Genomic DNA, 27373 nt, shown 5'->3' on the forward strand with positions numbered 1-27373 from the left:
ACAAAATATTGGATTGAAAGTTCCAAAATAATCCTATATGAAAAAGATATCATCAATAGGTTTTCATTCAGTATACTTTGAAGTAAACAGTTAATAAGTAAATAATGGATATGTAAAAAAATGAACACATTAAATAATGTGGCACGTTCAAATTGTTTTCCAGTTGATTTATTTAACTGTGTAAATAAATAATATAGACCAATCTCGATTAAAGACACATATGGGCACCATGAGAAGAAATCATTTCATAAATTACCATGTGAAAACTGTACATTTCAATACTTGACCTATCAACAACAAGAAAGAGATGGTGGTTGATGGGGCTGTCAAATTGGCATTTTCCTTAAGACTTGACTTTAGGGAAAGTGAGTTATTAGAATTTGATAATCAGCTGAAAGTAAAGTCTGTCTGTGTGGCGGTTCAGGGTAGAAAAAAAAACACAACTGTTGATTAAGGTTACATAATCTCAATCTTAAAGTCTTGTATATTCTATGACAGAAGCAATCACTAATAGTATCATTAGTCATTACTTTTGCCAGCCTCTTGATTACAGGCCATAATTCTGAAAACACAAACACTTTTTTTTGGATCAGTCATATTTCTCAACATAATTGTACATTCTCATTATTGACTTACATGTCATGGACCATCTTATACAGGACTAAAAGCTGACCTCTCTCAGACAATGGAAACAGAACATGGCAAATAGAACTAACATCATACACACTGAATGAATCTCTGTTTATTGACTTTATTTTTTTGGTAACTTTTTAAAATGAGTTCACTGATAATTTTATGTTTCTGTAATTTATTTTGTGTCTAAAATGAAAGCATGCAGTGAAACAATTGATGTTTCAATGTGATTAAATGTATAAATTTAATGAGTAAATGACAATATTTTATTTATTTACTTTGAAACTGTGCTTGCTGGTACAAAAAATAAGTTGGTAAATGACACTATGTGATTTCAACAGCTTTAAGGAAGTTAAGTTATTGTTTTGTTATTTATGAAGAATAAATCATATCAAATAAATTAAAATGAACAAAAAACAGAAAATAAACCTAACAAAATCTATCTATCTATCTATCTATCTATCTATCTATCTATCTATCTATCTATCTATCTATCTATCTATCTATCTATCTATCTATCTATCTATCTATCTATCTATCTATCTATCTATCTATCTATCTATCTATCTATCTATCTATCTATAGGTTTATGTTCTGTTTCATGTTTTATAAAGTCTTACAACTCAGTATTATTTATTGCCATCTCTTTGCTCTGACTGCTCAATGCACTTGTGTCAGTGTGAGAGCCAGAAGCATCCTCCTGGAAGGCAGTCTCTAATACTGTGAGGATGGATTTACGGATTTTGTCCCTGAAATCTTGGCCCACAAAAACATAGAGCAATGGGTTCAGGCAGCTGTTGATAAAGGCCAGGCTGCTTGTTATTGGGATCCCAATGGTGGTGACAAAGTCCAGTGTTTCACTCTCATAATTGTTCGAAGCATGAACCAAGTCAATTATAGCAAATATGTGAAAGGGGGCCCAGCAGAAGAAAAAAGTGATAATGACAGCAGCAATGATCTTAAATGTGCGACTTGACTGGCTGGCCAGGGTGCGGTTTCTTCTGAGACGATGGATAATCACAGCATAACAGGACACAATGATGGTGAAGGGGACAATAAATGCCAGGAGGAAGCGGGTGATGGTCAGGGCCCTCAAACGAAACTTTATCAGCTCTAATACAGAAGGAGTTTCAAAGTCATCAGAAAAGGCAAAATTGTTGAAGCAGTTGGTGACTTCATTGTTAGCGGACGGTCCAGTGTCCCTAAAAACAAAGTATGGCACGCTGAGAATCAGAGCCAGCACCCAAACAACCAGACTCACAAGAGATGCCTTGCGTACATTACGATGGTTCTGGGCCCACACGGGCCACACAACAGACACATATCTGTCTGCACTGATCACCACCAGAATGTAGACACTGGCATAAATGTTAAGGATATTCAGCGTGCTGTTGAGTTTGCACATGAACATGCCAAAAGGCCAGTGGAAATCTAAGGCCAGGTATGTCACACTGAGAGGCAGAGATGCAGTGAAGAGGAAGTCGGCCACAGCGAGGTTGAGAAACCAAACTGTGTTAACAGTTTTCTTCATCTTAAACCCCGTCACCCAGATGACCAGTCCGTTTCCGAGCACACCAAAAACAAAGACCAGGCTGTAAATAGTCATAGACATGATGTGAAGAGACCATCTCAGTTTATAATACGGGTCTGTACGTGTTTCATTTGTGCCAGGTATATCTGTTGTATTGACGTTATATGAAGAGTTTATGGTCATCGCCATTGTTGTTTAGAGCCCTGCAATGAAAATGGAAGAAACAATATGAAATGCTTTCTTTTTGTCTTACTATGTCTTATACATGTGTGCATGTTTTGTATTAAACACATTTCAAATATGTTTGTTTTACTAACTTACCATTGCTCAATATTTCATGATTAAATAATGCTACATTCTGTTCAATTTAACTATGCATTAATAAAACCAGAATCCCAGAACTTAAGCCAAGTAGTTGTATTCAGGTTTATAATATCAGGAATCTAATAATAGCCAACAAGTGCTGTGAAGGTAAAGGACCCCAGTGCAGATGATTACTTACAGGCAGGTTTTTATATGTAGGCAGGAACACTGGTAACAACAAACAGGCAGGCAGGTCTGGGAAACAAGTAGGCCTACTGAAAAACACAACATAACAGGGCTTTACTACCACAAAGAACAGTATGCCTAACAACACAGACTAACATAATGTTACACAGCAATGGCAAAAACCTGCAACCAATACAAATGGTTTTATAAATCTTAGGCTGCACAGTATCTCGTGCGTTTAAAATTTGTTCAGGTTATAAATCTTAAGGACACATATTTTGTTGTATCCTAAATGCAGCAGATAGCAACACGCAAAATTAATTGATAATAACTATAGGCCGAGCTAAGTGCTATTATTTTTTAAAGACTATGAAGCATCACAAAACTAAATTGATAAAAATAAAATTTAGTGTTTTTTATTAAGGTATAGGCCAAGGTATTTTAGAAGTTCTTCCGAATGCGTTATCATCCAACAATTGACATTTTTCAGAAACTGTTCTCATCAACTTAAGAACTTTAATCAACAGATGGTTGGGCAACAATTAAGCCATGGCCTATCAGTTTCACCATTCATCGGGTCATCCGGGCAGTGGTGTAGCCAATTTTAATTTCAAAATAATTATGAAAGATGCGCACACACAAAACGTCTGCAGAAAGGAAAAGAAAGAAAAAATAATTCATCTACAAAATTGCAAAAACATTTGGCATTCTGTCTTCTTTCAACCAAACTAATAATAGGGCGTAACATCAAAAATTACAACTTCAGAGGCAAGAATGATAAAAGAGGAACTCGATATAATGACCAAAACCTTTTGCAGTGATCAGTTTTACAGTCGCCAAACTTTTTCATTTATAAAAACATTATTGCCTCGGAAAGGCAGCAAAATGTGTTAAACAAGTTAAAGAAAGAAAAAGAAAAAGATAAAATAAAAAATGTTGAAAACATTTGAGGTTATTGCGTTAGGAAATTCCGCGTAACCTAAAAAATACGGAATATATATATATATATATTTTTTTTTTTTTACGATCCTGAATGGTTTATATTGCAATGTTAACGTCTTGTATATATATAAAAAAGTATGACGTAACCTACCTTTCAACAAGTTTTCAGGTCTTCTCAGGAATAATCAGTGGCCGAACTTATCAAACTGTCAGGTTGATATAGACCTGGGCTGTCAGCGTGAAGTGCGTCATCGCCACATAGAGGCGGTGACGCATGCAGAATGCAAAAGAAGACTAAAACCCTTCATTTAAATATGTTGCTCATAAAATGGACGAGTTCATGTTGAGTATTTGGAAGTGAATTGTACTTTGCTGCACTTGAAAAAACAATGTCAGTCACAGCAGGATTGTAAAAAAAATTGAGGATTGGCTTCATTTATTTTTATTTTTATTTTTTTTAAGCAACCAGCTCTTTGTCACTGTAGCACAAACTCTATAATGCCTCTTTGTATCCGTCCCTGTAAACAAATGAGATTAACATATAAAATATTATTCTGACAAGTTATTTTGACATTGAAGGGGGGATTTCTAAGTTTAGGATTTCTGCATTACATTTCATCTAGTCAACATTTTCACACCTATGTGGTTGACAAACACCAACAACTTGTTAACCCCTTTTATCTATTTACCTTTTTATCAATCAAGAAATATGTTCATACAACAAGTTTGTGCTGGCATCAACAACACAACAACACAGTCACGTCAAATAGCACCATGCAGTAAGCCATATAATTGAATGTATTTTTAACTTTGATATTTTTTTACAAGTTGATGGAAGAAATGCATTGAATGTACGTATAATGTGTTGAATGTTTCTGATTTTAAAAAAAAGAACTGTTTACCAACAAACAGCACAACATTTATTCACTACAGAGCTCTGTTAACTTTGGACTTTTTATATTTTATTGAAGAGATCAAGCATCCTGTATTATGTGTTAGCTGTGCTGAAACTTTAGGTATTAGCTCAGAGTTCTTGTTGACCATCCTCTTTTCTTAGCAGCACACTGGTCAGCAGATTCCTTCTATAGGTTCACACCAAACATACACTAAAGAATGATCATTACAGGGAAACAAACATCCTTCATATTAGATTTTTTGAAAGATACAAAGGGAACTGTAGGTTTTCATGTATGTTTAGACAACAAGATTGAAGATATTTAACTGAAAAAGTCTATAAATAAAACCTATATTCAATCCAGCTTGTTTAACAGAATAATACAACATGCTACACGATTCATTAATAATAACATACTCTGGCAAAATGAGTACTCAGAAAAGAGCTAGAAGATAAATATAAACTCCACTTTACTGGCATGCAAAAAATTGCAACACATGCAACAATTATTAGTGCAAACAGATTTGTAGCACTGTTTACAAACAAAAGCTGAGAGTCAGTCACTGCTAAAACATGTTTTCCATTGCTGTTGTTTGATCTCTGATGACTTCTTAAGTGCATCAAAAATAAAAAAAAGAAGTACTTTTAAACCTTTATCTACACCAATGACTGCACCTCAGGGACCTTCACCACTGTCTGGTTTGGATCTGCAACCAAACTGGACAGACACAGACTGCAATGGACAATATGGACTGCAGAAAAGATTATTGGTGTCTCCCCATCCAGGACATATACCGGTCCAGGGTCAGGAAATGGGCAGGTAGCATCGCTGCAGACCCCTCACACCCTGGACACAAACTGTTTAAACTCCTTCACTCTGGCAGGCGGTACAGATCACTAGTTACGCCAAAACAACCCATTATAAGGCTGTCACTCTGATGAATGCTATTAGTCACAGAGTGTCAGACCTGTTGCTGTGAAATAACCCTGGAACTAAGCTATCACTGTGAATGTATATATACGTATATTATTCAATTTAAATGGTCTATGCTCACTCTTTAATGTCGATAATGTGAAGATAACTACCTCATGTTCACTTCATCATCCTGTTGCAAAACTCACCACTATTATCTTACTTAGACTTGCACCTATCAGTATTTGATTACTTGTTTATATTTTTTAGTTAATTATTAGTATTTACTATTTACATTGTACAAAGAGAGCACAGTGTATGTTAAATTGCTTGTGTTAAACATATCTGATCTGAGAAGCACATGGTAAACAGCGCCTCCCACTGGCCATGTATGTAATAACAGGGATAAAGCGAAGCCCTCTAATTAGCAACTAGTTATTGAGGATAAATTAATATATGATGCTGGATCAGCTGAGTTGTCTAATGCACAGATAAACTACGGGTGACTGCTCCGTGTTTTGAGGAGTTGTTTAACAAAATAAAAGGCTTATATCAGGATGAGATTGACACAAACTTAACTTTCTTTAACATAGTTTATGAGAACAAGGCTTTTATAGTGAGTCTACACATTTTATATCAACAAACGACTGAATTCATACTGTAAATGTGACACGTTTTTTGTTAGATAAACACAAAAGCAGTTGCCATAAATCCACTGAAATGGTTTTATGTTATGGTTTAAGCCTTTTAAATAAAGAATGTCATCCAGCAAAATCAGACAAAAAGACAAAGTTGGATAAATTAAAGCAGTCAGTTTATTTACACAAGATGCTTTCAATGTTGGATGGGATCAGAGACAAACACTAAAACCTCCAACAATGATACAAAATATCACACTTAACAAGTTTACCAAGTGTTGCCAAGTTTACCATGCAAAGGACTTTCTAACTAAAGTAATCCCACATTCACTTTCATAAGTATCAAAAGGTTTACATAAAGCTTACACTGGCCTGTGCTTGTGTTGAACCACATTTAAACAGCTTGTTTATTAAGCGTGGAACAGTGTGTTAAATACATTTCTTTGTTGTAGTCATACATAAAGCAGTGCAAGAAATAAACATTACATATTAGGTTAATTAATACAGACTAATATACAGGAATAAAACAAGTTTTACTTAGTGTTGTTTAACATCTTATTTCAGACTTTGACTTGTATGCATGCAGAGATGGCCTTTGTGGCCACTTCGGTTGCTGGGCGGAGTTCAGTGTGAGAGAGAAGTTAGGCAACTCATTTCCAGAAAACTTGTTTTGCAAAAAAATAACCTACCCTATGGCCTTTAGTTGCCACTGCAACCAAAACAGCATTGCCACCTTCCAACCCAAGCATGTGTTAATGCCAAGACTGCGTACAACATGGCCCCTTCTGACCCCAACAACTCAACTGTTTCAATGATGTCCCAGCAAGAGCCAGGACATCATATGGGTACCTCAGCTGGGACCCTCTGTTCAGTGGTGTAATGAAGATACTACTGTGGGTCAAAGTGCAGCCAAAAACAGGACTGTATAGCAAAGAAGAACCATTGATCTCTAACAGACACACCCAGCCTCTTGCTTTTCTTTAATTCAATGGGGGTACATGTGTCTGCATGTGTACATTTATGTGTGCAGATTTGTTTTTGTTTCCTTGATTTTAACTGATATAAAGCACTCAACCCCCTTTTGGTAAACACTGTACTGAAATGATTATTTTCATCATTTGAAATACTCATACGTTCCACCCCTCTACTGCTGATGGACCACAAGTAATTTTACAGTATTACCATCCTTCTCATCCAGAATAATAGAAGTAGGTGGTGCTGAGAAACTGCATTCTGTTATAGACCTCAATAGTTAAACAAAAACCTATTTCAATAAAACTGTAACAGGTCAAATGTTCCAGCTCAGATATACTGCATATATCTGCTGTTTTAGGTCCTTATAAGAACCGTAACAAAAGCTTCAAAATATGTTATTTTTTATACTTGGATGCATTAGCTATCTACAGTTAGACTATTTGCGTTTTCACTTCATGGACAAACCTTATAATTCAGCATCAGAAACAGACTTGTCTTTGCTCCGACTCGTGATCATTGAGTTTGTGCAGGTGTAAGATCGAGAAACTTCTTCCTGAAAAGCAGTCTCCAGAACATTCAGAATGGATTTGCGGACTTTATCCTTGAAATCTTGGCCCATGAACACATAGAGCAGTGGGTTTAAGCAGCTGTTGAGGAAGGCCAGGCTGGTGGCTATGGGGACACCGATAGTGGTAGACATGACATTAAGAGACTGTCTCAGCTCAGCATGCTCATCCCTATAGTCATACTCTTCATCATCTTCGTACATGGAGCCATTTCTTCCAGTGGCATCTGTTGTGTTAATGTGGTAGAACGGCGTGGTGGTCATTAGATCCATCATTGTCTTGAGAGCTGCAGTAAAAACAGAAACCAGTGTTAACTTTTCCTATTTTACCCAGTCTCTCATCATTAAAGATTAAAGTGTTAGATTATTATGAACATTCCTCTATTAAAAAAACTACAATCTTTTCATGAACTTCTATTGACACCAAGATAACTCTTTGAATTTGTGAAATCTTTAATTAATACCTTTTAGAGAAGATCTAACAATGGATATTTGATAAGATCTCATCATGCAAGAAAACAAGAGTACATTTCTAAGTTAAAAATTTCCGCCCTACGTGTACATGCAAACTGTGCAACACATTTCAACTGGCAAGCAAAATGGGGAACCAAAATTTATCAAGAAAAGATGTGAAAAGATAGCCTATCACACCTCTGCCATTACCACTAGTGTCGAAATCTGTCTATTTCATCAACAAAAAAGTCTTTCTACCCACTGGAGCTATGACTATGGTTAATTTACAGTTCTCCCTGAAACGAAGCAGTTCAAATCCAGACTGGACGAAGCTTCAATGTAACAGCCAACCAAATAAGGTCGGAGTCTGTGGACCTGCTGTGTGGTGTGCCTCAAGGTTCCGTCTTGGGTCCTGTCTTGTTTTTGCTGTATTTGATCCCTCTAGGAGAGATCATACGAAGGTTCGATGATGTTTCTTTCCACCTATTTGCTGACGATATCCAGCTGTACTGCTCTTTTAAGCCGTCCGAGATCCAGAAGCTGAGCTCCCTACGTCTTTGTCTGATGGAAATCAAACAATGGCTCAGCGAAAATTCTCTGCAGCTCAATGCTGAGAAAACAGAAACATTGATTCTCGCCCCTGATGACTCAATTCCAGGGATTAAGCAGTTCTTGGGGGACCTAGGCCAGTCCGTGAAGCCTAGTCTTAGAAACCTGGGAGTTATTTTCGACAAAGACATGACTTTAGTCCAGCACTGTAAACAGCTGTCAAGGAACTGCTTCTTTCAACTGAGGAAGATCTCCAAACTTAGAAACATGGTTTCGCAGAATGATTTGGAGCTCATTATCCATGCCTTTGTGTCTTCACGTTTAGACTATTGCAATAGTTTGTTTTCTTGTCTTAACAAGAAAGAGCTCTCTAGACTGCAATTAATTCAAAATTCTGCAGCAAGAATTCTGACCCGCACAAATAGGAGGTCCCACATATCCCCTGTTCTGAAAGACCTTCACTGGCTGCCAGTGTCTTTTAGGTTCAGGTTTAAAATCCTGGTTCTGGCCTTCAGAGCCCTACATGGTCAGGCTCCCTCTTACCTTAGTGAGCTGATCCAGCTTTACGCTCCTGTGCGAGCGCTGAGGTCTATGGATCAGAACCTGATGAAGGTCCCTCGAGCTCATTATCACACTAGAGGTGACCGGTCTTTCCAGGTCGTTGCTCCGAGCCTCTGGAATGAACTTCCATCATCCTTGCGCTCAATTGATTCAGTTGTCACTTTCAAGAGTCAACTGAAAACGTTTTTATTTGTCCAGGCTTTTAATTAGTCTCTTTTAGGGCTGCTATGATTTTTGTACTGTCTGTGTATTGCTTGTGATGTTTTTAAACCCTGTTTGTGAAGCACTTTGTGGCCCCTGCCTGCGAAAAGTGCTATATAAATAAATTTTACTTACTTACTTACTTACATAATTTTACAGTGAAAGTGTGTCCCTAAACTAGGTGATTTGAAGGTCACTCCCCCCGCCTTTTAGCTCCTTGGGATAACAAACGTAAGATACAGTACCTCTCTCAAAGCGCCAGTCCGATGGGGATGTCTCCGCTGCAAAAGCAATTCTGGACTCAGTTTGCTCAGTCTGCAGGATTATTGGAGTTCTGATCCCTGGCTCCTTAAATATGTGACGTCATCACCCACATCGAGGCGGGACCTCAGGCGCTTACTCTCATCAGGAGACCGTATAACAGTTTGCAGTATATGCTGTATCAGTTGGGCTACACGTGCAGAAAATTTAAAAACGGGTACGATGAAATGTAACTGCAGCTTTATTGATATTGGCCACGCTAATGCACACAGTATAGGTCTATAGATCGAAATTACAGACACGCATTTATCCCTTTCTGACAAAGTAAAACAAACAAACAAGCTCTGTTGAGTCGATCTGAAGTCTAACGCAAAATCTTGCCAAGACATGTTTCCAAAAGCAGCCTGATTTAGCTGGGAAACTCCAAAAAACACCAAGAAACCAAACAACTATGCCTGTATATGCATACATAGTGGGTTTGTTTAGATGACTGCCTGTTGGAGTAGCTGGGACTTCTCATGTTCACCAGGGATAATGCTGTGTAATGTGTTTTCAACCAAGGCGATTGAGGTCATGATATGTTGAGGTTTTAAGTGTAATGGCTCTGTGCTGGTCTAGTGAATGGTTATCTGTGGGTTACATGATTGTCATATTTTTGATTTCCTCTTTCTTCAAGCTGCACTACATGGAGAAAAGTCACAGCAGCATCTGCCGATTATTTAAGGTGCCCTGCACTTAGATGAAATACCAGGTTACTCCCACTGTGCCCACGTTCATTTAAAATATGAACACGAGGCAAGCAAATATTACAAAGATTGTCCCCCATTTTTATAGCTTTACATTTCATTTTGTGTTAATTGTGACAAAAACTTTGCATGAGCTCCAAAGTTAAGATAGAAACATCGTGGTACAGGATGAAATGATTTTGGTCACTGGAGAAAACTTGATACTCATTAAAGTGCACCCTGCATTCCTGAAGAATGTGACATCTAAAATATATGTTAAAAGGTGAACACGTTTTACTACAGAGTGCTGTTAGACAACAACCACAACCCTGATTGCTAGTTTAAAAAAAAGAGAATGCTCACACACACACACACACACACACACACACGAGCAATTTCATCTTTTAAACCTGCCTGGCACATTCCTGTTACTGTTGTACTTAAAAAATATCCCAGTACAGATCTCTGAGCCTTACAATTGGAACTGAAATCTATCCAAAACTATGCAATAAAATGTACCTCAAGATCAGCTGCATGTCCAAAAATGATAGTACAAACGACCTTCCTGGCATACCAAGATTACTGCTCCATGCTTGCATAAAGAATGTGTCAATATGCACAATATCTTATCAATCATACAGACACAACAGGAAGAGACAAATAACATTGGACATAAATTAACAAGAACAAGATGCAGGCATGAACATGTGGGAGTATTGGCTGCAGAAACTGTATAGGACTACCTTTCATTTTGAGAAAATAATGTCTGAGTCTAACATCCGAGTTTAACTTCATGGTCATATTTCCTCCCACATGGCTCTTCTTAACTCTGTTGCCCCGTTACACTACCCACACATTTGTTCATCTGTATGATTTTGTTGGGAGTTAATCTTATTCAAAGCATAACAAAAAATGAGTTGTTTTTTTTCCAGAACCACATTACTTGTGTGTTCATATTCAACATTTTAACCCTAAAATTTACCAGCCTTTTACTGTGGCTCAATTTGGTGTCATTGAACCACAACCCTATCAGTTTATCAACAACATTAAAACGGATGTTGCACAACAAAAATATTTCAATGTGTTTCCCCGAAGTACAATAAGAACCTACTTCATGATCTTCCTTAACTTATTGAACAGTCATACTGATTCTTTTTTTTTTTTTTTTTTAAGGCAAATGAGAACATCATGACTGAACAATTCTGCAACATTACTTCAAATGCTTGTAACCACTTTGGTGACACTATTAAAAGAAAGCAGAATCCGACTTTTCATCAGAAAACAACACACTGATATGTGTACACTGTGAGATAAGCAAAGAGGTTAAGAGATCTATCTCTTCTGTGATCTACAACAACAGTTTATTAGTTTATTACTGTAACGCTATAACAGTACTGTATGGAAAATAAACTACAGTATTATAATGTCAGCTCTTTGGTTGCCATTATACTGTTATTTTACAGCTCCAACAGTATTCTCCATGAACAATTTATAACTGTAAAACAACGTTAAATACCGCAGAATGTAATCTCTGCATATAAGCTGATGAAGTTTTACATTTAAAAATTAAAACCCCTGAAAATTGCTCGCACAAAAATGGCTCAGGCGAAAGATGGTCTTACAGTATGAGGCATTTATTAAAGTTGAACATTTTCAGTATCCATAAAATCCGTAAAAACACTGTTAATGGGTTGTCATATTATATTATATGGAACTATGACAAGAGATGGCTAACATTATATTTATCAACCTATGGTCCTCCCAGTTCAAAACTGACTGTCTGGTTTGAGTTTTAGCAAACAGTACAAATTATGAGCCAATTTCACTTTACTTAACTTTGCCTTCATTTACAAGCTAACTTAATTATTACAAAACACATTACATAAGAATAACAATTCAACATCTCAAACAGGTCCTCGACAATGGCGAGTCCAAAAATAAACCTGTAACAGCACATTTAAGACAGGCGGACATAACTTTACTGGTTAAAAAAAAGTCCATTACATTTTTGAGGAGAGTGGACACATAGTGTTGTTGCCTTTTTGTGGACCAGCTTCCCGTCTTCTTTGATAACCTGGTTTGTCTTTCTTTCCCCCTCTGGATTAACACCAATGAAGCATCTTACATTTAATAACAGAGCAAGTATAAAAGATATTAGGTATACCACATGGTAAGTAAAGATAATTTGCATTTAAAATAGACCCTATCACATTAATCCACTAAAAATTTGTTTGTTTTTTTCATTTTAAGTACCACTGTGTCTTATGAGAGAATGATCTTAATATGAGAAACAGAACATTCACGATTCAGGATTACAACAGCTCTGTTGTTGCCATTATTACAGTGGTATGCTTAAATTCATGATATACTGTAGATACCAATACATGCTAATTGCTCATACCAAGGTGGAAAAAAGTCAACCCAATGTCCTATTTTGTGCACCTTGATATATTTATGTGGCACTAGGTGGAAGCTATTTTTGTTTTGCTTCACACACATTGAACACTAGTGCTAAGAGGAAAGGAGGAAATTTATCTCTTTCGTTAGTATAGTTGTTGTATGGGTGTTTGTGTGTGTGTGTGTGGTTCTACAACAAGAGGAGAACTAAACACCATTAGCAATATTAACTATAGAAATTGTAGAATACTTGTAACTATAACTCACACTTATAACTATTAAGAATAACAAACATAGTATTCAATACAGTCGTTCATTTAAACAAGCTAGGCTGTACACACTACTGTTGTTAATCGGCCAGCAATTAGCATTCATTTAGAATCAATAACTGCAAGCACTTTGAAACAGAACGGTCATCTTACTATTAACAATAAAGGACTAAGCAACAATCAACTCATTTCTCTCATGGACGCACACATCAATAAAAAGTCCGCAAGAAACATACATCCCTTCAGTCGAACTCCAGAACTTGTCTGGGCATGTCTCTCTCCCAGCGTCAATCAGTGGATGCGCTAAGAGCGTGATGCTTTCAGGGGGGCTCAGACAATAGGAGATACATTCAGGTGCGCTCAGAAATGAGAGATACTAAACTAACACTAATTATGACAGACCGTTTTTACATTCACTCTGTGTCAAGGTTTTATGACACTTAGTAGAATCATGTGTGGACTGGTTGGGAGGATCAGCGTGCGCTCAACATCTGCTGCAGTGGCAGACATCTGTAGAACAAGCCAACAGTATCCAAATTAAAAATGGAATTGCACATGTGATGTGAATGTAGACTTAACTGTACATTTTTTGTCACATTGTCTGAAAGGGCATGTGACTGTCTTGCCTTCAGTTATATGACTTTTCAGGTGCAAGAGAAGAAAGCTGATATCTTTACACTTAGAATTACATAAATTCATTTGATATGTTAAATCGCCTGCATTAATCAGTATAGTCATACTCTTTACCTACTTATAGTGATAAGTGTGAGAGCTAAAGGATAAAAAATCAGAAAAGGCTCGAACTGCATTCAGGGAAACCACATTCAAAAGATACATTATACAACTATGAGTTTGCATGTACCTGACAGATGCAAATGTATTGTTGCAGGTCTAACCACATATGTTATCATGTTAATGCTGCAACCTACAGGCCTTTACAGCAAAACAATCTGAGCAACACACGTTCTTTAAGCTACTCTCTCTCTCAAGGAAAACAAATTCCTTACATCAGAATAAGAAAGAACAGGAGGAGCAGGAAGAAGTTGGAAAAATATTCTTGTATGTGTAGAATGTGCTCAGGGGAGGGAGGAAGTGATGACATTTCTCAATGTAAGAAGATTGTTTAAAAGACTATTAAAGATCAGTAAATAGTGTAAAGAACAGGAGGTGGCAGTAATGCAACTCTTTGAATGCCAGCTGCCGGTAAACATTAAAGAAGAAGACGTGTTTGTGTTTTGTTCGTTCTTTTTAAAAAGAATACTTTGTCCTCTGTCAGTTTACAAACATCATTTTTATGTAACACGTAGTTAGTTTACACCCTCTACTCCTTCTCCTATATTTCCTTACTCTGTCACGTAGCTCTAATGATGACTCACTATTACCACCTTGTGGTCAACTGTAATAGCACTTGATCATCACAGTTAGCTGCGTATGTGTTCATTGTTTTTATTGTCAGCTTTGTTACATTTTTGGAAAACATTGTGCTTTGTTTAAGCCGTGACGTCACTTTTTTTTAACCATAGTGAATTTGTTTTTCGTTGTAATGGCAATATTACAGTTAAAAGTAGGGAGGCAAATATGCTACAATTTCTAGCAGTCACAGTCTGTCAATCAAATAAGTAGACAAATACATAAACATCAAGCTCGACGTTGTAAACAATGACGTACAATCACCAACAGATGGAGCAGCGAGGACACAAAGTGGAGCTTTACAACTTGAGCTAACTTTAAAAGGAAGTAAACACTGATCACTCAACTCAGTCTTATGTTGCTGACATGATAACACATTGAGACGTTCAACTGTTACTCTAGCGTTAGCTCACTAAATCATCCTGTGTGTGTGTGTGTGTGTGTGTGTGTGTGTGTGAGAGAGAGAGAGGTCAACAATCAGAAGCAGACACTATGAAAAGTCTGTACAGCATACACACTTTAATGTTAGTCACAACACAACATGATATCTGAGATATGAGCAGGATGGTCAGAGGAAGAGGAGAGGCCTATAGAGGACGGATAGGAGTCTGTGCTTAATGTAGGCGGTACATTAACTACACTAGCTGTGACTCCTTGATACCTTCAGAGAACTGACCTCTCATCTATCTGTGCTGATTGTGTTTGCAGAAAGTCACAAGGGAACATGGTGATGTCGTCTGATCTACCAGCAGACCAGATTCCTGTGATCTACAGCAGTGAGAGAAGTCCAGAGGGTCAGGATGATGTCCTGCTGCAGGAGACAGGGACTGGATGTGCTAAGTTGTATTGCTTCATGGTGGTATCTTCACACGGCCACCCCAGCTCAAAGTGAGACGTGCTGGATCACTGTCTACTGGATGATATCATGTATCAGGATGTTAGGTTGGTGGAAGTGCAGCCAAAGAATTCATGTTCTGTAAGTGATTTGTGTCACAATAGGACAGTTTTCATCTTCTTCAGTTAAACTATCATCTCTGGAAAGATAAGCAGTTCCGAGCAAGTACAGGTGTTGGATATCTTGTACCTCCTCACACTGAGCCAAATAGGATGCAGGAAGCTCAGGGGAACTTGTAGTATATGCTGTATGACAGTGTCAGTGTATAGTGGATTTATTTTACTATCCAAACGGGAAGTCAAAGGCTGCCAATATATTTGTTGACTTTTATAAAGGATTTATTGCACTTTAAATTTTGTTTTTCTACATCCAATGAATTACTTTCTTCCTGTATGAAATACAATGAGGCACTTAATTGTAGGTGTATTTCATACAACATGTATGTATTGTTTGAATATCTGTATCAATTGTTCTGCATTCTACATGTAATGTAAAGCTTTTTCTTTAAAATATAGCCATCATGTTGAATAAATATGACATTTCCAAAAAATGATAATAAAGTAACATTATTATTTTACTCAATGCAACATTACAAACACACCCTTCCAACAGATTAATCGTTTATATCCAGGCTTTATTTCAAATAGAGGATACACTGGTTATCAACCATGAAGTCAAAATAATTACAACAAAATATTGGATTGAAAGTTCCAAAATAATCCTATATGAAAAAGATATCATCAATAGGTTTTCATTCAGTATACTTTGAAGTAAACAGTTAATAAGTAAATAATGGATATGTAAAAAAATGAACACATTAAATAATGTGGCACATTCAAATTGTTTTCCAGTTGATTTATTTAACTGTGTAAATAATGAATATAGACCAATCTCGATTAAAGACACATATGGGCACCATGAGAAGAAATCATTTCATAAATTACCATGTGAAAACTGTACATTTCAATACTTGACCTATCAACAACAAGAAAGAGATGGTGGTTGATGGGGCTGTCAAATTGGCATTTTCCTTAAGACTTGACTTTAGGGAAAGTGAGTTATTAGAATTTGATAATCAGCTGAAAGTAAAGTCTGTCTGTGTGGCGGTTCAGGGTAGAAAAAAAAACACAACTGTTGATTAAGGTTACATAATCTCAATCTTAAAGTCTTGTATATTCTATGTGTTGTGGAATTTTTTCCATTACCAAAGAGTGAAAATAAAGAGTGAGAAGATCTATTCAAAAAGGAACCCCAAGATCGATCTGGTCTCAATGAACATTTATTCGAAGGCAAGATAAGCGTTCGAAGACCCCTCTCTCACACGGTGAGGAGAGAAAGAGGCCCCGAGTAAAGGCAAACATGAAAACTTATACATTTCCATCACATTACACAGATCACTTCCCCATCACGCCACATAGAGACACTGCCCACCTGGCAGGGCGCCATCTATCCCCTAGTGTGAGAAAAGAGACTACATGACTATTTACCATCTCCCAAGGCTGAGAAGGAGATGGAGTCCAGTGAGAAAGAGTCTGGGTGACTCTTCCCACATGTACAGAGTGTGAGAAACAGAATAAAGGGAACAAACTGATGGGAAACAAAACACCCAATATGCTGTGAATGTCGTATTCTAAGACATTTCAGATACATTTCATATGACAGATTCTATGAGACCTTCGTAGTACACATGGAGTAAAATTTTCCATAACATTCCTCCCTTTTGATTACATGTTAATCACACCATATGATACTTGGGAAATTTTCTTAAATGTGTGTGTAGTCACAGCAAACCAAACATCCGTAATTCCAATGACAATGTGTAACCACTTCAAGTCAAAACTTCATAAAGGTACAGCATATCAATATTTACGGATTATAGTCTTCTTCATCATCCCTGTAGGTGCTGGATTCTTACAATTCTTAATAACAGGGGAAGTCATGGAAAGGAGTTGATATTGAACAGTTCGATTCTCTAGGTGCTGAACCCAAGCTCTGGTGCAGGAATAACATAGGGAAATTTGTCACGCTCGAGCAGGCAGGAAACAGGGAGGAGGACCCATGTGCAGAATATACTAATTTATTTAACAAAAAAGCAAACCAAGAACTAAATCCAAAACGTCTCAAAAAACCAAAAACCAAAATCCAAAAAACCAGGAGACGAAAACACAGGGAACAACCAGAGATGACGACATATGAAAGACACTGACAACGACAATGACCCGACAAGAAACTGAGGCAGACACAGAGACTAAATAGACAAGGGGTAATCAGACACAGGTGAGACTAACAAGACAGGTGAGGAACATCAGGGTAATCACTAAGGCGGGAAACACAAGGAACAAAGAACACTGAGGACAAGTACAAAGTACAACCTGACACTGACACCACAACCAAATATACAAAATAAAACAGGAAACACTAAAGACTAGACTTGGAAACATTAAACACCAAACTAAGAAAACAAGCCTACAGACAACGTAGAAGAACACAAGGACACGAGGAAACAAGTACACTAAGGACAGAATGAAACTAGAAGAACCAGAAACAAAACCAAACCATGACCAAATTCATGCCTTGAATTTCCCTTGGAATCAATAAAATTTCTATCTATCTATCTATCTATCTATCTATCTAAAGAAAAAAACAAAATCAGCAGCACAATTCCAATAAACAGCAAATTTATCATAGAAGAAAGAAAGAAAGAGCAGGAGTCATTAAGAGGGATATTACATCCCGCATTGGTACCCAAATATGTGCTTTTGGGGTCTTGACAAGTAATACAGACAGAAGGGTTAACAAAGAGGTTGAGACCTTTTTTTTTTTTTTTTTTTAACATGTACACTGATCGAGATCGAACACAAAAAAAATTAGTCGGTGCAGTAAAGGTGTGAGGATCACGAAGAACATAATAACTTCCGTTACATTCTTCCTCCAGGGGGAAGATTCACAGTCTGAGTCTGATTTCTTTTCCAGTGAAAAGTTTGCGTCAGATTTCTTTTCCAGTGAAAAGGTGTGGAGTGTGGTTGCTTTTCCACAGTAGGAAAACGGAAGTGGAAACGTGTACTAAGGCGTCATAAGGAATCAGCAAGCAGTTAGAAGGAGTGGTTTGGGGCAATAATCCAAAAACTATGCCGCTCCCCTGAATGTTTTCTGTTTTCACCTTTGGTGGGAGACGCATGGACAGGGTCTCCCCAAAGGGACAACCACCAGGGGAGGCACAAGATGGTAAAGGCAACGGCTCCAATGGTGGCCACGCAGGAACGCTCTGAGCACCTCAGAGTAATTATGGGCTGGATTAGGGGCAGCTACTGGGCTCTCCAGTGAAGAGGCGGCAGTGGCTGGCGTGAATCCACGTGGCCATCTCTGCGACCTTCAAACGGTGTGGGTCAGCAGAACCTGGTTCGGACCTAACCGGCGCTTGGACTTTCAGTGGCGGTGCCTGTGGTCCTTCACAGCAACCCACTGTCCTGGCCAGAAGGTGTAGAGCGGTCCAGAGGCCGCTGGAACGGGTAGTGCAGCTTTCACCGCCTGGTGGAGACAGAAAGGGACCGTGACAGACTTTTGCAATATTTCAACATGCTACGTTCTAATAAAGCAGCAGATGTTAGTTAGTTTTGTGGAGTTAGTTTTGTGCTGGTTTCCCCTCCAGTGTTATCTAGATGTTCAAACAATATTTCATAAAAGTTAAGTGAGGTGCGTGCACGTGTGCGTGTACGCCTTTACATGAGAACAAGCGGAAGTGCTTTTGTCCAGGGTATCTTGGTGTCTTCACAACATTCAGCCAATCTGCTTTTAAAGTGCCATTTTCATGCTCACAGCGCCACCTGACTGTAGATGGGAGGCACAGAGTGTTTTTAGCTTGAACCCCAACAGAGCACTTACTTCTTGTTCGGGCTTTCTTAATAAAATGGATGCCATTATCACTGGAGTTTAGGTTTAGGTATGTCCCACCTTGGAATGATCTCTGTCAAAAGAGCTTTTGCGACGGCACTATTGTCAACATGTTTAGTTGGAAATGCTTTGACACACATGGAAAAACATGCAAACCACAGTTTCAAATATGTTTACAGTCAGATTTCAGAGAAGAGCGATGTTTTCATAGTGTTTCAACGTCATGAACTACTCCGAAGGGATAAGGGGAGTTAGTGTAGATCATGACCGCTTTAGATGCTAATTTGCAGGCCTCAGTTAAAGCCACAAGTTCTGCTGTTTGTGCAGAGTAATAAGATGACAGTGAGCCAGAGGCCCACACATTGTTTTCAGAGCAGACAGCGTATTCTACCCTCTTCAGTCCAATGTCAGAGCAGGAGGAGAAACCATCAATGAACAGGATTAGGTCAGGGTTAATCAGCGGTCGGTCAGAGAGGTCAGCACGAGGTGTGCAGACCTGACAGTGACATTGGGGAGGCCAAGCAAGGTGGTGGAATAGCGCAATCACCTGGCAGCAGACAAGTGTCATGCATTTCGATCAAGCAAAATAATAAACATTACGAGAAACAAGGACTGTAAGATCGAAGCCAAAAATGTCACGTGAAGCTTAAACAGCTTCTTCAGCTGCTACTACAGCTCTAAAAAAACAAAACCAGGAAGTTCCACAATCACAGGGTCAAGTTTGGATGAAAAGTAGGCCACCGAGCGGAGTTTATCACCACACATTTATAACAAGACAGAAGAGAGAAATCCTCCCTTTTCGTCCACAGTTTACACAACAGGACAGGAGGGGTCAGGAAGACCCAAGGCAGGTATGACTGAGACAGGGATTGTTTTAATCAAAATCAGAATCAGTTTTATTGGTCAGGTATGTTTAACACTCAGGGAATTTAATTCAGTAGACTGTGCTCTCTCTCTACAAAATAAACATCAAATAATAACAATTAGCTAAAATATAAACAATAGCTCGAAGGAGCGCTCAGCTTCAGGAAGAAACATGCAGAGAGAAACTGTAAACTCTAAACAATCCTTCCTGAGGCTCCATCAAGGACACACAGATAGCAGCCACGTGGGAGCTCCAAAACAACGTCAGAGTCCGTCTGTCAGAGGATTGTTTGTACCATTGTTTTCCATAAACATGGTCGAAGTTGTTAGACGCATGAGAGGTACAGTGTAAGTCAGTAAGTCGCTTGAAGTCTGAGTCAGGAGCAACTTTTCTTTTGTCATTTTAACAAGTTGCTGGGTCGATTGTCCTAACTGTAGTCTCAACTCACAGATATATTTCAGTTCAAATGGGCCCATTGTACAGCTGTAACACGTGTCAGGATCATCATCATCAGGTCCATGATGAGAAACCAGAAATGAATGACGTATCTTTAGATTAGAAACCCTTTCTCTAATGGTTTCCCCAGAGGCAGATATAGAATAAATCTATCTGCCACTGTATCTAATTGGGGTAGACAAAATAAATCTGTAATCTGTGATCACAGAATGAGTAGCCTTAAAATCAACCATAAATTTAACCAGTTTCCCCAAAATTTCTATCGTAAAAACACAGGTTTGTTTTGAAATGCGGGAATCAAATCAAAATAACATAAATACCCAAAATAAGTAAATAAACAAAAGTTCCTATAACATAAGTGAATAAACACAAGTTTCTAAAAAATAAGTAAATAAACACATTTCTGGCAGGGGTTGTGTTTGTAACTCTAAGTGTGTTAATGCCTCCTGTGTGTGTAACCTATGTGAATCAGTAGAAGCAGGCGCCGTTTCAACAGAGTGTAGCAGTGTGTGTGTGTGTGGTATCTCACGCCCCTGGGCAGGACCCTCAGCAACCGGGTTGACGTCTGCACCTGGAGTCCCAACCTCCCGTCCGTCCCCACCGGTGGCTCCTCCTTCAGCTCCTCCTCGCTGCGGGCAATCGTCCCTTCAACGGTCAGGTTGCCAGCAGTAATGGTACACGTCAGAATGTCAGTCAAGGGCTCGGCCCCCTTCGCATCCGTGTCTTTGGGACAGGCCCTGGAAACGGGCAGCTTATGCAACAGTGTCTCTCTTTTCTTTTCTGCTCCCTTCTCGCTCATTCACCACGTCCTGAGCGTGTAAAACGTGTCTTTGGAGCTCTCCATACCGTACACCATGACACCATGTCTGCCTTGCAACATCCATAATCCATAATGTGGTTGCAGAGGAGGCCTGAGTGACGGTTAAAGGCTTCCGTCAGGCAATGCAGGAAATCAGCAGCTTGCTTCTCTGGGCTGCAGAACACTCCTGATAGCGCTGGTATCAGTGTTTCTGAAGAATTCGTCTCTCAGGTCTCAGGTCAGAGTAGCAACAGCAGCTTTGTATTCCAGTGTCTGTGTTATTCCCATCTGGATGCTTTGCTCTTTGGTCTGGACTGGCAATGTTAGGGCTGTCATAACGTTGCGATGTTGAAGAACCGTCAGCTGGGCCCTGTTGACCACGGGGAGGAGGCTGGTCATCTGGTTCCGGCTGGTCTGGTTCCAGTGGTGGCAGGGACGGCGGCATGGGAGGGTAGGAGTCCAGGTCCGAGTCCGTCACCCTGAGGGCCTGCAATGGTGCCTGCAATGGGGCATATAAGGAGACAGGCGTGAGGTATCACTAGACCTATATGGAGGTGGGCTGAACTGGTTTTTTCTTCCAGTTACATCTCCACCTTAAACTCTTCCCTCTGCCATCTTTTACATGACCTTTTTTCCTCTCTCTCTTTTGCAGCGAGTCTCACTGCAGTTTTCCACATTGTCATGCATTTGCTATGACTCCCATATCTTTTCAAATCCTTAACTTTCACCTTTACCTTTTTCTTTTATTTATACTGTCTTTATTATTTATATTATTATTATTATTATTATTATTATTATTATTATTATTATAACTGATTTAAGTTCAACGAAACTCATTCTGGAAATCCATATTCAATCATCCACTCATTCAGACATTCGAAACATTTTTCACCGTATTTGTTTTTTTTTTGTTTGTTTGTTTGTTTTTTCCCTTTTTTCCTGTTTTCTCTTTTTCTTTTTTCTTTTATATCATAATATTACACAATGGACTGTCGGGGAAAGGCCCTTGACACTTAGTGGATCCGGACCCCATGTTACAGTCAAGACGTCTCTTGCTGGCTTTCCTAACTTTATAGTGCCGAAATGCTAAGGGCACTGGCTTGCCACGAGAATATTCTCACACTTTGAACATCCCTGGAAAGTCCCCTGATTCTTCACTTTTATAGTGCTCGAATCATAAGAGCACTGAGAGTCCCCCGGAGAAAATCCAGAGCTCCTAGCTTCCTAAAGTTTGAAATACTAAGAGCACCTTGAATTTCCCACTGGGAAGTCTGATTCCTTTTCTATTTTTTAGTGCTCGAAATCATAAGAACACCGAGTCTCCAAGAAAAAATCCCGGATTTCTATTCTTTATAGTGCATGAAATCATAAAAACACTCAATTTTCCCCCTGGAAAATCTCCGGTATTTCAAATTTTATTGTGCTTGAAATCATAAGAGCACTGATTTTTCCTTGGAAAGTCCCTGATTTTCTCTCTTTATAGTGCTTGAAATCATAAAAACACCCGTCTTCCCTTTCCCAGAGAGTCCATAATTATGATTGGAATAGTATCTCACCCAGTATTCTCTCGGATCAAGTCCGTTGGATCCAGGCGGCCGTAGACGCAGGAAACGAGATTCCGGCTCCCCTGTTCAAACAGGTGGACTGAGTTTTTTTCCTCAGGCTGGCCAAGCACCGTTCTCCCGTTCCCCTCGTGTAGCAGCTCGCTGGATCCTGCCGACAACGCCAAATTGTTGTGGAATTTTTTCCATTACCAAAGAGTGAAAATAAAGAGTGAGAAGATCTATTCAAAAAGGAACCCCAAGATCGATCTGGTCTCAATGAACATTTATTCGAAGGCAAGATAAGCGTTCGAAGACCCCTCTCTCACACGGTGAGGAGAGAAAGAGGCCCCGAGTAAAGGCAAACATGAAAACTTATACATTTCCATCACATTACACAGATCACTTCCCCATCACGCCACATAGAGACACTGCCCACCTGGCAGGGCGCCATCTATCCCCTAGTGTGAGAAAAGAGACTACATGACTATTTACCATCTCCCAAGGCTGAGAAGGAGATGGAGTCCAGTGAGAAAGAGTCTGGGTGACTCTTCCCACATGTACAGAGTGTGAGAAACAGAATAAAGGGAACAAACTGATGGGAAACAAAACACCCAATATGCTGTGAATGTCGTATTCTAAGACATTTCAGATACATTTCATATGACAGATTCTATGAGACCTTCGTAGTACACATGGAGTAAAATTTTCCATAACATATGACAGAGGCAATCACTAATAGTATCATTAGTCATTACTTTTGTCAGCCTCTTGATTACAGGCCATAATTCTGAAAACACAAACACTTTGTTTTGGATCAGTCATATTTCTCAACATAATTGTACATTCTCATTATTGACTTACATGTCATGGACCATCTTATACAGGACTAAAAGCTGACCTCTCTCAGACAATGGAAACAGAACATGGCAAATAGAACTAACATCATACACACTGAATGAATCTCTGTTTATTGACTTTATTTTTTTGGTAACTTTTTAAAATGAGTTCACTGATAATTTTATGTTTCTGTAATTTATTTTGTGTCTAAAATGAAAGCATGCAGTGAAACAATTGATGTTTCAATGTGATTAAATGTATAAATTTAATGAGTAAATGACAATATTTTATTTATTTACTTTGAAACTGTGCTTGCTGGTACAAAAAATAAGTTGGTAAATGACACTATGCGATTTCAACAGCTTTAAGGAAGTTAAGTTATTGTTTTGTTATTTATGAAGAATAAATCATATCAAATAAATTAAAATGAACAAAAAACAGAAAATAAACCTAACAAAATCTATCTATCTATCTATCTATCTATCTATCTATCTATCTATCTATCTATCTATCTATCTATCTATCTATCTATCTATCTATCTATCTATCTATCTATCTATCTATCTATCTATCTATAGGTTTATGTTCTGTTTCATGTTTTATAAAGTCTTACAATTCAGTATTATTTATTGCCATCTCTTTGCTCTGACTGCTCAATGCACTTGTGTCAGTGTGAGAGCCAGAAGCATCCTCCTGGAAGGCAGTCTCTAATACTGTGAGGATGGATTTACGGATTTTGTCCCTGAAATCTTGGCCCACAAAAACATAGAGCAGTGGGTTCAGGCAGCTGTTGATAACGAGCAGGCTGCTTGTTAATGGGATCCCAATGGTGGTGACATGGTCCAGTGTTTCACTCTCATAGTTGTTCGAAGCATGAACCAAGTCAATTATAGCAAATATGTAAAAGGGGGCCGAGCAGAAGAAAAAAGTGATAATGACAGCAGCAATGATCTTAAATGTGCGACTTGACTGGCTGGCCAGGGTGCGGTTTCTTCTGAGACGATGGATAATCACAGCATAACAGGACACAATGATGGTGAAGGGGACAATAAATGCCAGGAGGAAGCGGGTGATGGTCAGGGCGTTCGAACGAAACTCTCTCAGCTCTAATACAGAAGGAGTTTCAAAGTCATCAGAAAGGGCAAAATTGTTGAAGCAGAGGGTGACTTCATTGTTAAAGGACGGTCCAGTGTCCCTAAAAACAAAGTATGGCACGCTGAGAATCAGAGCCAGCACCCAAACAACCAGACTCACAAGAGATGCCTTGCGTACATTACGATGGTTCTGGGCCCACACGGGCCACACAACAGACACATATCTGTCTGCACTGATCACCACCAGAATGTAGACACTGGCATAGATGTTAAGGATATTCAGCGTGCTGTTGAGTTTGCACATGAACATGCCAAAAGGCCAGTGGAAATCTAAGGCCAGGTATGTCACACTGAGAGGCAGAGATGCAGTGAAGAGGAAGTCGGCCACAGCGAGGTTGAGAAACCAAACTGTGTTAACTGTTTTCTTCATCTTAAACCCCGTCACCCAGATAACCAGTCCGTTTCCGAGCACACCAAGAACAAAGACCAGGCTGTAAATAGTCATAGACATGATGTGAAGAGACCATCTCAATGTATAATACGGGTCTGTATGTGTTTCATTTGTGCCAGGTATATCTGTTGTATTGACGTTATATGAAGAGTTTATGGTCATCGCCATTGTTGTTTAGAGCCCTGCAATGAAAATGGAAGAAACAATATGAAATGCTTTCTTTTTGTCTTACTATGTCTTATACATGTGTGCATGTTTTGTATTAAACACATTTCAAATATGTTTGTTTTACTAACTTACCATTGCTCAATATTTCATGATTAAATAATGCTACATTCTGTTCAATTTAACTATGCATTAATAAAACCAGAATCCCAGAACTTAAGCCAAGTAGTTGTATTCAGGTTTATAATATCAGGAATCTAATAATAGCCAACAAGTGCTGTGAAGGTAAAGGACCCCAGTGCAGATGATTACTTACAGGCAGGTTTTTATATGTAGGCAGGAACACTGGTAACAACAAACAGGCAGGCAGGTCTGGGAAACAAGTAGGCCTACTGAAAAACACAACATAACAGGGCTTTACTACCACAAAGAACAGTATGCCTAACAACACAGACTAACATAATGTTACACAGCAATGGCAAAAACCTGCAACCAATACAAATGGTTTTATAAATCTTTGCGCACACGTAGGCTGCACAGTATCTCGTAATTGTTCAGGTTATAAATCTTAAGGACACATTAATTAATCAATTGATAATAACTACAGGCCGAGCTAAGTGCTATTATTTTTTAAAGACTATGAAGCATCACAAAACTAAATTGATAAAAATAAAATTTAGTGTGTTTTATTAAGGTATAGGCCAAGGTATTTTATAAGTTCTTCCGAATGCGTTATCATCCAACATAGACATTTTTCAGAAACTGTTCTCATCAACTTAAGAACTTTAATCAACAGATGGTTGGGCAACAATTAAGCCATGGCCTATCAGTTTCACCATTCATCGGGTCATCCGGGCAGTGGTGTAGCCAATTTTAATTTCAAAATAATTATGAAAGATGCGCACACACAAAACGTCTGCAGAAAGGAAAAGAAAGAAAAAATAATTCATCTACAAAATTGCAAAAACATTTGGCATTCTGTCTTCTTTCAACCAAACTAATAATAGGGCGTAACATCAAAAATTACAACTTCAGAGGCAAGAATGATAAAAGAGGAACTCGACATAATGACCAAAACCTTTTGCAGTGATCAGTTTTACAGTCGCCAAACTTTTTCATTTATAAAAACATTTTTGCCTCGGAAAGGCAGCAAAATATGTTAAACAAGTTAAAGAAAGAAAAAGAAAAAGATAAAATAAAAAATGTTCAAAACATTTGAGGTTATTGCGTTAGGAAATTCCGCGTAACCTAAAAAATACGGAATATATATATATATTTTACGATCCTGAATAGTTTATATTGCAATGTTAACGTCTTGTATATATAAAAAAGTATGAAAAGTATAAAAAAGTAACCTACCTTTCAACAAGTTTTCAGGTCTTCTCAGAAAAAATCAGTGGCTGAACTTATCAAACTGTCAGATTGATATAGACCTGGGCTGTCAGCGTGAAGTGCGTCATCGCCACATAGAGGCGGTGACGCGCGCAGAATGCAAAAGAAGTCTATAACCCTTCATTTAAATATGTTGCTCATAAAATGGACGAGTTCATGTTGAGTATTTGGAAGTGAATTGTACTTTGCTGCACTTGAAAAAACAATGTCAGTCACAGCAGGATTGGCTTCATTTATTTTTATTGTTATTTTTCTATCAATCAATCAATCAATCAATCTTTATTTATATAGCGTCAATTCATAACAGGCGTTATCTCAAGACACTTTACAAAAGCAGGTAAAGGACCTTACTGTTTGTCTGTTAACATTAACAAAAGAGCAGGCAACAAGACCATGCTCATTGTTATGTTTACAAAAAGCAGGTAAAGGACCTTACTGATGGCTATATTACAAGAGCCTAGCTTAATCCGTCATAGCGTGGCAAGAAAAAACTTCCTTTTAACAGGCAGAAATCTTCAGCAGACCCGGGCTCATGACGGAACAGCCATCTGCTAAACTGTGCTGGGCTTGAAAATGG

General features: G+C 38.4%; 3 protein-coding genes across 7 annotated transcripts; all 3 read right to left on the bottom strand.

The window, feature by feature from the left end:
- Positions 1–152: 152 nt before the first annotated feature.
- LOC306824373 (chemerin-like receptor 1) lies at positions 153–3819 on the bottom strand. Of its 2 annotated transcripts, none has more exons than XM_079344491.1 (3): positions 3747–3819; positions 2667–2742; positions 153–2367 (listed from the first exon to the last, which is right to left on the bottom strand). In XM_079344491.1, exon 3 carries the CDS (start codon positions 2351–2353, stop codon positions 1250–1252), a length of 1104 nt encoding a protein of 367 aa, XP_079200617.1. In that variant the 5' UTR covers positions 2354–2367; positions 2667–2742; positions 3747–3819; the 3' UTR covers positions 153–1249. The 2 variants fall into 2 exon arrangements, with proteins under 2 accessions (XP_079200617.1, XP_079200616.1); XM_079344490.1 differs by having other exon boundaries at positions 2663–2742.
- A 2376-nt stretch (positions 3820–6195) lies between these two features.
- LOC306824377 (fMet-Leu-Phe receptor-like) lies at positions 6196–9645 on the bottom strand. Its single transcript, XM_079344496.1, has 2 exons — positions 9591–9645; positions 6196–7868 (listed from the first exon to the last, which is right to left on the bottom strand). The coding sequence occupies exon 2, from the start codon at positions 7855–7857 to the stop codon at positions 7483–7485; it is 375 nt and encodes a 124-aa protein (XP_079200622.1). The 5' UTR covers positions 7858–7868; positions 9591–9645; the 3' UTR covers positions 6196–7482.
- An 8937-nt stretch (positions 9646–18582) lies between these two features.
- LOC306824372 (chemerin-like receptor 1) lies at positions 18583–26787 on the bottom strand. Of its 4 annotated transcripts, none has more exons than XR_013779134.1 (4): positions 26764–26787; positions 25717–25796; positions 22870–25421; positions 18583–18830 (listed from the first exon to the last, which is right to left on the bottom strand). XR_013779134.1 is itself a non-coding variant. In XM_079344489.1 (3 exons), the coding sequence occupies exon 3, from the start codon at positions 25405–25407 to the stop codon at positions 24304–24306; it is 1104 nt and encodes a 367-aa protein (XP_079200615.1). In that variant the 5' UTR covers positions 25408–25421; positions 25721–25796; positions 26764–26787; the 3' UTR covers positions 21390–24303. The 4 variants fall into 4 exon arrangements, 2 of the variants coding, with proteins under 2 accessions (XP_079200615.1, XP_079200614.1); XR_013779135.1 differs by lacking the exon at positions 18583–18830 and adding an exon at positions 21390–21812; XM_079344489.1 differs by lacking the exon at positions 18583–18830 and having other exon boundaries at positions 21390–25421; positions 25721–25796.
- Positions 26788–27373: the final 586 nt, after the last annotated feature.

Source organism: Symphodus melops (genome assembly GCF_947650265.1).
Source record: "Symphodus melops genome assembly, chromosome: 5".
Classification (NCBI taxonomy): domain Eukaryota; kingdom Metazoa; phylum Chordata; class Actinopteri; order Labriformes; family Labridae; genus Symphodus; species Symphodus melops.